Here is a 12846-nt window from a genome sequence, read left to right as displayed (position 1 = left end):
AAAGAGATACATTTCTTTGTCCTCCTCCCTCTTTTAAAAATTATTTTTATATTTTATTTTTTCAACTTCCAAAAAACTAGAATAATCTATGTATTATTGCTGTTCTAGTGTGAATGTGTATGTGTGTATAGATAGATAGATAGATAAATAGATACACATACATATATATCTGCAGTTACAAAGCAAACTGCAGTCTTATCTTGCCAAGCCTGAAGCTTCATGTTGCATTTTGATTTTAATCATAAGCTTTACCATGTTCAGGAAGTCTTAATTATATCCTTTACATCTACAAATACAAGACTCGCTACATAGGAGCTATTTGGGTCAGGTTTTTACCCTACGCTTTGTCTTGAGAACTCATTTTTTGTAATTTACATCAATAAAAATGAATTCTTCCATTAGTTTGGAAGAGAAACTGTACCTCTTCTTACTACTGTCATAAAATCTTAAGTAACATTTAAATGCTTTGATACAACCGTGATTACAAATACATGAATATGTATTATTGTAAGCATGTCTATAGTCTTGAAGGGCATTGAATCACTGTGCTTAAATCACTGTAATTGGACATTCAGTAGTTTTTATTAGGAATGTGTCACATGGAATGGAAAAGAATTTATCTTTTAGATAAAGTATCTTACCTTTTAGTACTTACTGGCAGAATGTGAATACAAAGCAGTTTTTTACTTGGTGTTTTTTTTAATACATGTTCTTTCCAATAGTTCAAAATTCTAGCTCAAAAAAAAGTGTTCACACTTTACTTCAAAATTACCTCCATCATGTGAAACAATCATTTGACTTGGTCACACACTGTGGGCCTGTTAAATAGTGTGTGTGAACTGTTATCTGAACTAAGGTTTGTGATGTTACAACATCTATAAAATGTTATATGAGACTACCTGGTGATTTAAGGATTTTTGAGAAGTTCTGTTAAACTCAGTATTGCACAGTACCTGTAGAGTAGAGGCAGAAAATTAAATATGGTTAAATTATTTAGTTTAGTTTATAATACAAAATCTTAATCTACAACACAAAGCCCCAGTCACAAACAAGTTTGTGTTGGTTTGGTTTTTTTTTTAAATACAGCTTTAAAACCAGAAAGTTAGGTTTTAGAATGATGAATGTTGCTGGGGAGCAAGGTACTTCCTTGTCAAGATTGTCGAAAGTCAAAGCTGACTTTTTTGCCAATAGATCAGACTGTGATTTCCATCATACAAATGGATTTTTTGGTGTTTATTTTTCAGGTCTTGCCTTTATTGTGAAACCATTTGTCATGCAGTCCCAGTTTCAGGGAGAAGAGATGAACAGAGGATAGTTCACAAAACATTATTGAAATTTTTCGTTGATTTAGTAAAAGCTGAAGTAGAGTTTCTTACAAAAAGGTGGGTTTTATAGGATAATACTTTATTATTACTTTTTTACGGTTTCACATGTATTTCTATATCTATAGTGGGTTGTATCCTGATTTTTTTATGTGTCTAGTAAGATACTGTTCTACAGAGATGCAGTTGTTTAGCATTTCCCAATTATGAGTTTGTTTATTGTAATTTTCTAATCATGTTTAAGGCATTTTCACAGCCTGTTATTTCACTATATTACAAGTTTCAGTAAGCATTTAATTTTGCTCATAAATTTGTATTTATAGCTTTGCTTTATGCTTCAGTATTCATTCTTTAAGGTAGACAAGCAGCATTTTCAACATTCGGGGGGTTTTTTTTCTAAATTAAATTAACTCTTATCTTTTGCTAGGGAAACAATGATCTCAGTTTATGAAGTATGAAAAAAGTCTTGGTTTTTCTCTGCCTTTATATAGTAAAGGCAGCCTTTACTTTATGTAATATTAGCAAAATATTAGAATTCCTTCAGTCTGACTGTAAGAGTCATCATTATTTTACTTATTATTCATCATAAATTGTGTCTGATCTTTCCATGCTTAAAAATTGCCAAACCTTTGTGTGTTTTGACAGAAGACAAGGTTTCTGTCTGGTAACTATAGTAATCAAAGTGGCATGAAGATTTAGGTTTTTTCACTGTTTTTTTTTTTTTTTTTTACAGTTTGGTTGATGGGACCAATTCACAGCATCAGCAAGTCAGGCCACAGACAGTTCTTCTGAAGACCTTTTGGCTGAGGGGTGAAACCTCAGTGCTTTTTACCAAACACATAAATATTCTAGCAGATTGGGTCATACTTTCCCACAGAGAATTGAACAGAAAAAATGATGTGAGTATGAATTTTATACTTTAAAATAATGAAGACCGACTTTTTTTTTAAAAAAAAAAAAAGCATTCCTTTGTTCATTCCTTTGTGAGGAATTATATGTAAGTATCACAGCTGCTTGTTATAGCTGCCTTTTGTTGTGAAGCATGCTGGTTTTTGCTCCACTAAAGGAAATGAATTGATCCATAAGATTCTCATATTGATCTGTAGAGAAGAAACGAGTCATGAGTAGCTTGTTGGCTAATTCAGATGTTCACATGCCCTTAGCAGCAGGTATTACTGTAGTCATTAGGGACACCAGCTTAACACATCCTGTCAAACAATAAGGTGCAACGAAAGAGGTGATTATCTTATTTTACAGTGATTGTATTCAGAAAATGTTGGAAGGAGAAAGCTAACAAAACTAATAGTTTTTTGCTGTTTTCAACAGATAGGCATTATTTTATTTTAATAAATGCCCCAGTTTTCTTCCTGGGTCCTTTAGTTTCATTTGGTATGTTCCCTAGGCCTTTTCATAAAAATGGAATTGAAGGCAACTTAATTGCTGTTCTGTGACCTGCTGACCAGCAGGACGTTGACCTGAAAGATACTGAGTGTCCTCTATACCACCTCTTTCTTTTCAGAAGCTAGAGGCCTTGTAAAACATCTTTTGACTTCTAGATTCTCACATAAAATACAAACTTACTGCTGTCTCTGCGTTCTCTTTTAAATTATTGTGAAAGCACAGAATAAATAGGTACTTCATTCACTTTTTCAATACCATAACAGAACAACAATAGAAAATCAAATATTCCAGAGAAAAAAGCACTTTCAATATAATACCTAGTAGTTCTTCATTATGTTAAGAAAGCAGAAAGATTAAACATAATGAGAGCTTCACTCATCTTACCTAGCCAGACCTCCTACCTTTTTTGAGGGCTATCAAAGCAAGACATTCTGAAACAGTGCTGCCTTTTATCCTTGGTCAAGATATTTAAAAAGTGCCTAAAATTAGGCTTCTATACCCATATTTATATTTAAACAACCTACCTTTTCAAAGGTACTGAGCACCAAGCGGGTTTGCATTCAGTGGGTGTCAGTGGCCATTCTGTTTCTTTGGAAAATGAGGCTGCTTTCATATGTTTCCTGGTGTTGAATCTGCAGTTTAAGTGTAGGCACCATTTTCTTTTTTCCTACTATCCCTTCTTTTGACAAGTTCCAGCACTGTAAGCCATACCTTTTTCATAAACCATTCTTTGCATAAGCAGAATAATCACTTGTGTCAGGTAGGGTGTAGTATATATATGAAAAATAAACTTAAAAGAAAGAATCTAAACAAGAGGTAGGTCTCTGTGCTTTATGTTACATTTCATTCTATTTCCTTTATGTACATACATATAAGAATTGTACTTTCAGCACAAAACCCTGATGCCTATTGCTTTCCCACTTTGATCTTTTGCACTGCAATGTACAATATCCCTGCTAGTCTTAAAAAGCAGCTTGTTGCTTCATAGTATCTGTAGTGTTGTATGTTCTTTCTTACAGCCTTATTCTTTAACTTCATAGTTATATATTGCATTTTCTTTCCCTTTGCTTTTTTTTTTTTTCCTTTGGCAAAAATAAACTCTAAAACAAAATACCATATTTTTACACTGAAAACTTGTCATTATCCCTTTCTGTGTTCCTAATTTTATTATACTAAAACTTGATGTACTGATTTTTCCATATATTCAGAGGCTCCACTTAAAATTCCATGAGATAGTTTGAAAAGGTTGTTCAGAAAACCAAAGGAGCAGATCCTTCCCAGCTATGTAGGCAGAACTGTTTTTTCTTCTTCTTTTTTTATTATTATTCTAGAGATGCATAATAAAACCACAATATTTCCATGTCATTAAATATAGCGTATTGGGTGCAAAATTTTCTTTCCTGTTTTCAGTTTAAGAGGGGCAAGAAACACATAAGGCCATGCAGAAACCTATATGAAATAAATGACTTTGGGTGTTTACACAGAAATTTATTACAGAAAATTATTAATTAATTAAATTTATTAATTAATTAAATTAATAAATTAAAATTTATTAGTTTCTTAATTTATTACAGAAATTAAGTGTCTTATAGCACAATGTAAAGGGGTCACCATGTTTCCTAGTTTACACAAGGATGTTAGCTCATGGGAAGAAACAGACATGCCAGATGTGATACACTGTGCAATTCTCCAGTTAAAATATCTGTAAATAAAAACAAATGAATAATTTAGTTAAATTTTTGGGCATATATAAAATGATACTTCTTTTCAAAATGGTGAATGCGGGCAATTTTCTTTTCCTACGTTTTTAGAATCCAGTTACCCTTTTTGTGATTCAAAGAGATGGTAACAAATCAGCACTAGAGTGGAGGGAAAATATCTTTGTATGTTTCCGGTCTTCTAGTGCTGATTTGTTGCAAAATTATTTTTTAATATGTGTGTGCGTGTGTGTATAAAAAGAGCAATCCAGAACCAATTATAGTATTCTAAGTGAGAAAATCCATGCTGAAATTCTGAGTTCATGGTTTCCTTGGCTTGCATACTCTGAAGGTGTTTTAATTTTTCAAACCTATTATAACCTACATCAAAAAAAAAAAAAAAAAAAAGACAGAACGAAGGGCTCTAAAGACTCAGGTTACATATATGAGTGCATTTGCATTCTTGTGTTAGATAAATTTATTTTATCTTAAAAGTGCCAAACTAAAATTAGTGGCAGGAAGTTGGATGCCCTCATTCATCACTATGTTAATCTGCTAGCACAACTTGGTGGAATAAAACTAATACACTGTCCTTGTAGTTAAAAATGCAATGCCAAAGAACATAGAAGTTTTTCCATCACTTGAGATCTTCAAATCAATATTGAATATAATGTTAATAAAATAACATTTATTATTTATTATATTATTTAAATGATTTATTTGATACAGAAACTCCTGGTCAGGGTTTCTTGAAGCAAGGCTGTTAATTCAGTTTTAGAATTTACAAAGGAACATGTATATTGCTCATAATACTTTGAAACACATTCAGGTGTTGCGTGGCTTTTCGTGATGTCACTAATGGTATCAGAAATGCTTTTTCATCCCTGATACTACTGGTGGGTTTTTTTTTAAAAAAAGCTCTCTTACATAGCCTGATAAAGGCGTGAAAAGGGCACTAATTCAATTTTTTAATTGCATTACCTTGCATATTTCTAATTTGTTTTCTTTCATATATCAGGTATCATTACCTGTTATAAATTTGTATGTTGTAAATTTATAGAACTAAATGTCTTTCTGGTCTACCTGTCACTTCCAATAGTGAAGTGGAAGTTTGTGGCACTTGTGGAGTGCTACATAACCCTAAAAACATTTACACCACATGAAATAGAACTCTGGAGAACAACTCTAAAATAACTCTGTAATTCAAAGTAAAAAAAAAAAAGTTAAAATGAATTTTCCTATGACTTAAAAGCATTCCTATAAGAACTTTTATGTGTACTAAAACACACTGTGAAACTTCTGTCACTGTACTTGACTTGGCAAAGCATTAAATGGAACAGCAATGTAGGAATTGCATTTGCTAAGCTGGCAGACATCAGTTGTACTGATGTGACCTTTGTATGCTAACACAGTCAACAGCCTCTTCCCACTTCAATGCTTTTCTCAGTGAGATAGCTTTGATTCTCAACAATAAGAACAAGGAAAAGAGTTTTGAGAAAAGGTTTAACTGGATCTTTCTTCATTTGCTGTGCATGGTGTAATGGGTTGACCCCAGCTGGCAGGTAAGTCCCCACCCAGCCACTCGCTCACCCACCCCACAGTGGGATGAGGGAGAGAATCGGAAGGGCAAAAAGGAGAAAACTCATGGGTTCAGATAAAGGCAGGTTAATAAGGGAAGCAAAGCTGCACGCCGAAGCAGAGCAAAAGAAGGAATTAATTCAGCACTTCCCATCGGCAGGCAGATGTCCAGCCACTTCCTGGAAAGCAGAACTTCCCTTCCTCGGCAAGGGAAACACCGTGACCCCAAACGTCCCCTCTTCCTCCTCCTTTCCCCAGTTTTTATTGCTGAGCATGACATTTCTAATGGCATGGAATATCCCTTTGGTCGTTCTGGGTGGGCTGTCCTGGCTGTGCCCCCTCCCAGCTCCTTGCACACGCCCTTGGGGTTGTCATACATGGTACCAATTCCCATGTTTAATGGAAATGCTTCCTTCTTTTTCCTTTTTAATATTGCTTGTGTTTTCATTACTATATTTGTGTTGTTTCATGGTTGGAAATGAAAATATTTTTAAGATGTTAATATTTAAATATTTTTACAGCAGATGATATTTTCAGTAAATAAGAGCACTTCCCCTTCATTTGTGGCACTGAACCATTTATTTCAAAATATTAAGGAGAAGCTCTAGGTTTGTGCTAATGTTATTGCTGATGTTTACCAAAACATCAACCAAGCCTACACCAGTTGGTGGCATCTGGTTTGTCTTTGTCAGTATGCAGAGATACTTAGCTAAGCAAACGTACTTGCAACTAGTGTATCAGCCACATTTAATATGCAGCTATAGATCTGACTACAAAACATTATTAATACTTGTATTAACAGTCATTATTTCAATCTGCTGCCTCAAGGTCAGCTTTTGCTCGCCACTCCTTTCCTTGAAAATATTTCGTAGGTAAAGTAACACAAGCTTGTGGTTTAGAAACAAGAAAGAGAATATAAATACTTGTACTTTATATCTGTATCTACCTCAGATTACATCTGTGTGTCCTTGATCCTGTCACTTACCTCTGTTAAAATTGTGCTTGTTTGCTGCATTTCTGTAATTTATTTCTTGCACAGAACTATTGATGGAATTAAATTATTCACCCAGTATTTTGCTTTGGGACCCAATGATAAAAGAGGTATGCATACTTAAGGAAAATTTAAATGCATTTCAGATGTTTTAAATTAGTCAGTTTCTATTCCTGAATCCTCAGAAGATAGGGAGTAATGGAGCTTTTGAAATATTTTAATTTCAGTTGAAAAAAAAAAAAAAATCATGTTGCTGACATGCTATATCAATGTTCTCAGGTTTTTTTATTATCAGATCCCACAGTTCATCTACAATAAATCATAGAATCATAGAATGGTTTGGGTTGGAAGGGACCTTAAAGATCAGCCAGTCCCAACCCCCCTGCCAGCAGCAGGGACACCTTCCACTAGACCAGGTTGCTCAAAGCCTCATCCAACCTGGCCTTCAACACTTCCAGGGAGGAGCAGCCACAACTTCCTTGGGCAACCTGTTCCAGTGTCTGACCACCCTCACAGTGAAGAACTTCTTCCTAATATCTCATCTAAACCTCCCCTCTTTCAGCTTAAACCCATTTCCCCTTGTTCTGTCATTAACTGCCCTTATGAAAAGTCCTTCCCCAGCTTTCTTGTAGCCCCTTCAGGTACTGGGAGGCCACTATAAGATCTCCCCGGAATAGTGATACACTGAAGGAAGGGGCAAACCTAATCAAGTAGAGCTTAGCAGAGTAAGAGGAAGTAGGGCTGGAAGCGATCTCAGAGATGACATTCCTAACAGCTTTTTTTCTGGCTGCTTCTTAAAATCCTTCAGTCGTGTGGATTATACTGCTTCCCCACACAATGTTTATTTGTAGTTGTGTTTATTCCTTTTCTATTTAAAGACAAGTCAGTCTGTTAACTGTGGGGACAGTATTTATGTAGGTTTTTGACAAATTACTTTGTAATCTTTTTATAATCAATCTCATCTGTGTCATAGTCTCTGTTGCTCTTATATATGTCTGTTTGATTTATTGATGAAGCTCAAACTATTTCAGCCTATGGTGCTTTCTAGCTCCTGAGGGAACCCTATTAAATTATTTTAAACCAACCTGGAACATACTTTGTTCTCAAAGGAGTATCAGACAAACCATTGACTGTGGTGTGAGAGCACAATAAAAAGACAGAAAAGTTTTGCTTCCCTTAAGTAATTCTTTAAAATCTCTAACTGACAAGTAAGTACATACTCAGTCCAACTTCACTCTTATCCAAAACTGGCATACAAATATGGAATTTTCTGTGCTTGCACACATGGTCAGAGGAATAACTTCGTTCGGAATCACTGCATAAAATATTTCTACATGGCACGGAAAGGTGTTGAGTAGATCGAACTTTCCTTTGCACGGACTAACTCAGACACTAGAAGCACTGCTTTACCCAACCAATACTGATGGATTGAAGTGCTCATGTGGGTGAAAAAATATGTTCATCTGTCTCATGGTACTTTCTGGATAGCATATTAAAATGCTGTATATTGTCTTGATGCCTCCTGAAGAAAATACAGTTTGGCTTTTTTTATCTACCCATGACCATTTTGTAGAGGTTCAGGGGAGAAAAAGGTAAGGGTAATACCCGTAAGTATGTTCTTTCTAAATTTGCCTCTACTAATGTCTTTGGAATTTTTGGTAGCAGAAGGAAGTTTCCTGATCCCACAAAAAACCAAAGTTTTTTCTGTGTAGGAAACTAACACCTTGCATTCTTTCCCCTTTTGGCACAGACATCTAGAAAAAGAGAATCCTAATAGAATGGGGAGAACAAGAGCCCTCTAATTGTCAAATGAAACACAAGATTAACTATCAGAAATGCAATACTTGAAATCTTACATTTAATTTGAAAAGAAATCACACTTGGTACTTCTAAGTTTTGATCCCATTTTGCATGTTGTTTTAGACAGTAGGTTTTCAAATAACTCCTATTTCTCCAGTGACAAATCTTAATTGATTTGGCATCAATGGCATATTAATTTTGTTGACCTGGCTGCAACAATTGGCTTTTGAGCAATAAAAGAAAAGCCAGTGAAAAAGTGATCTGGCAACAGAGTGGACTTTTATCTAAAGAAGTTCTCTAGTGTTATTACTGGTACATTATCAGTGTGAATTTGTTATACAGTACAGTTCTATAGATACTCTTTCTTTTTTTTTTCTATTTAGATTTTCATGCATGAAATAGCTGGTCTGTTAAATGAAATTCTTGGGACTGTAGTGGAATATTGGATCATCTCAAGTTTGCATATGGACAGAAACATGTTTCATCAAATAGCTGATGATTTGGCACGGTACATTGCCATTTCATGTGATGGTGAGTGTTTGAAATGCCTCTCACAGTCTTTTAACCTGGTATACTAAAGTGCTAACTAAAATCTTCATTTTACATTCAAGAGGTATTTTACTTTCTCTTGCAGCTGTGCAGTCTTAGGGTGTGATGTGTGCATATGCAGGGAAATGTGTTTTATTGTTTCTGTCTGTCCCAGGCAAAGACTAAGTAGAACAGGCTTTCCTATAAAAATCTCTCTACATAAATCTCAGTAGATGGTAATGCAAAAGCAAGACTACACAGCATGAAGAAGAAGAAAAAATCCTTGGAGCTCTCTTGTCAGTTTGGGAGGAGCTTTAAGTGGATCATAATAAGCCATAACTGGAGAGACAATTGGAGACACCTTAGTTTAGGCCAATTCTCGGGTAAAACTTTTCATTCCACAAACCTGATCTTGTTTGCTACAGACACTTCAGCCGTAAGTCCAAAAGCTACACTGAACTCTTTGACCCATACAGACTTCAAATGAAACATTTCAGGGTCTCCAAATCCTTAGACTTAATGGAATTTATTTGGGGAGTGGGGCAAAATTCCAACTGGTTCCATGAGTCCTCTTCATTAAATGTACTAGATAAAGAGAAATGCCACCAGTCAAATGAACCGTTATCTTTTAACATGGAATGTAGGTTGAGGTGTCTGTTAATTTAGCATCTAGGGGACAAGGAACTCAAAAGACAAAAAAAACCCAAAATCTCAAGAAAACTACTGAATGTTTTTAATTTAATTTTCAAACTTAATTCCCACCAAAGCTTTCCTTCCACCTCCAATTAGTAAATAGCAGGAAAACTGTAACTCAGCTGTTAGGCCTGTACAGATATCCTGGTTTCAGTCATCATTTTATCTGTAGTTGTATGTAGGCTTCATTTAAAGTGCTGCTGCCTTCTACCTGGACACTTGAGAAGAACTATCCTGAAAAAAATTAAATTAAAATCTTAGTCTCTAGATAAATAGTTCCACTCCAGTCTTACAGAAAACAAATTATCAGAACCGTTATAGCCTGCATTAGATCTTTGAAAGACAAATCAGTTGGAACTTTATAGTGTTTAAATCAATGGAGCTTTTAGTATCTACTACTGTTACTGAAGATTTTTCTAGCTTTAATATAATAGGGAGAATCTTGGGTATATATTTCTGTAAGATTTTCTTACTTTCCTGTACACAAATGGAAAATTACACTTTCTATGCTACCCTTCAGCAAGTGTATTCACAAGAACAGCATTCACACGCTGGTTATAAAAAGTAAAAGATTCTCTAACCTATTGGTGATCACTGCTGCTCAGTTCAGTCCACAGCACTTAAAGCCCAAAAAACTGTTGCAGAATTATCCTAAATTCTGTCACTCTTAGAGTAGAAAACATTTGTACTCTCAAAACTTGGCTTTCTATTTTGATTGAGTCTACAGATCAGTTAATGTACGAGCACTTCTCAGCAGAGTATCCTTTTCCAAAATGAAATAAGAGAGGTAGGACAGGCATGTGCCTGATATATATTGAGACAGAAATAGATATATATTCTTCTGCCACTGTTTTTTTTAAAACAGCATGAACCATTTGGTACATCTGAATGGAATTGAAATTTGCTTAATGTCACGTTTAATGTAGGATTTATAGGTCACCCTGCATGACTTGCAGACTTCTTTGTTCATGTGTTATACAGTCTATCTGAACTGTGTTTGTATTATGTCACTTACAGATTTTAATCACTTGCGTAACTTCACAAATTAATAATTTCATTCTCAATATCAAGGTGTAACTTTTATGAAATTGTATTTAGAGTAGGTTTTTTTGAATTTTCACATATAAAGTTGTGTTTGCCTTTTAAAATCTGATGACCATTCTCTTAGAAGCTGGTCTTACTACCAGATGATGGATAAAATCTTTTTTAATATGAGTATTTTTAGTAATTCTCATGGGGAATAACTTATGAATCTACAACAGCAGGAGAAAAAAAAGTCTGGAAGAGCTACCTCTAGATATACAGGTTTGTATATTTTCGTTTTAAAGCTCTTTTTTTTTTTCCTTTGCTTTTATCTAGATTTTTCAATATGTGAATTAAAAATGTTCATTTGTTCCATATCATCCCTCTGGCTTCAAATGTTTGTCGCAGAAGCAGTTTTTAAAAAAATGTGTTTAGAGTGGAATATAACTATTTCTACAGAACCTCTTTCTCTTCAGAAAATAGTAAGTAACTCTTCTACTCCTTACTCCTTAATAACCTATCACACTTAAGTATTTTACAAGTAATTGGATTCATTAAAGTCTTGAAAAATGTCTTTCTTTTGTGGTCTAAGGTCATGCTCATTGCATGTCTTGACTTACACCTGTGGACATTTAAATGTGCATTTAAATGTATTTTTACCCAACATCTGAGTTCAAAACAATGGTAAGATTTTTTTTTTTTTTTGCCAGAGAATTTGTAACATGTGATTAATCTGTTTACATGCAGTTAAGAGGAAATGTCACAATGAAAGCTTTTTAAAATAATCTCTGATGTAAATACTTTATGGTAATATTAAATTTGTGATTAAGGAAAATGCCAAATATAGTGTGATTTTCCTGGGATATATTTTCCTTCAGGTTTTTTTGAAGAGTTGACAGTCTTTTATTCTACTGGGTCCAAACATTTGTTACGTACAAGATTTTATTACTCTGAACCACAGCGTATTCCTGTGAATTTCTCCCCTTAAAAACTTTTTCCTACTTGCAAACCTTTTCCTGCCTTCAAGTCACAATTTGTGGTAGCTGATGAGGAAATACATAATGAACACTGTGAAAGGAGTTCTCAAAACCATGGCTGCTGGCAGGATGCAGGCAAATCAGGGATATCACACAGTAATAACATGCCCTAACATAAGCCTCATTTCCGTAATGTTAATACTAACAACTATTCAGAATATGGAATCCATAACTGTTTCTATATGGCCTAAAATTCTACAGGTAGAGTCAAAGAAAAACAAATTTATACTTTTATACATTTTTCCATACATACGTTTTCCTGAATTTTACAGTATTTTATTGTGAACAGAGATCATTGTTTATTAATACATCATGTTCAAACAGAGCTCGAACAAAAGACTGTCAGAATTTTAAAAATAAGCCAACTATATATCTAATATTTAATGTATGTTGCCAACACATATGCAGCAGCAATTGCTATTTTTAGTATTGCCATGACTACTGATCACTCTCTGCAACTACTTAAATGTAAATTTTTGTAGCGCTTGCAACAAATTCATGTGCTTTTTGTGTCTTTCCTTAGCATTACTGTTCTTCCTTTCTCATTCCATACAATAAATAGTAACTGTTGTCCAATTTTGCCAGCTGTACTCGTAACAGCATGGTATCTACTGGGCTTTTCTTTGGGTTCAAGTAGGGCCCTCCTAGTCTCTGGTGATAAATGCACAGTGAGGGTGCACATAAGGTGTCCCTCACCTGTTGCAAGTTGCCTACAGAGTCTCCAGTGATCTGCTAGATACTCAAAACCTTCTTTAATATCTTTATTATATTATATT

At 34.5% G+C, this 12846-nt stretch overlaps 1 protein-coding gene across 1 annotated transcript in view; it reads left to right on the top strand.

Moving 5' to 3' along the window:
* Positions 1-12846, top strand: part of SLF1 (SMC5/6 complex localization factor 1) — a gene marked incomplete at its 5' end in the record, with an annotated part of 21567 nt that overhangs the window by 1513 nt on the left and 7208 nt on the right. The window contains 4 exons of the mRNA XM_010172458.1: positions 1245-1382; positions 2056-2221; positions 9173-9320; positions 11370-11515. Coding sequence (XP_010170760.1) covers positions 1245-1382; positions 2056-2221; positions 9173-9320; positions 11370-11515 — 598 coding nt within the window. The remainder of the gene's footprint in view (positions 1-1244; positions 1383-2055; positions 2222-9172; positions 9321-11369; positions 11516-12846) is intronic.

Source organism: Antrostomus carolinensis, unplaced genomic scaffold (genome assembly GCF_000700745.2).
Source record: "Antrostomus carolinensis isolate BGI_N321 unplaced genomic scaffold, ASM70074v2 scaffold997, whole genome shotgun sequence".
Taxonomy (NCBI): Eukaryota; Metazoa; Chordata; class Aves; order Caprimulgiformes; family Caprimulgidae; genus Antrostomus; species Antrostomus carolinensis.
This window is presented reverse-complemented; position numbering and strand designations above follow the sequence as displayed.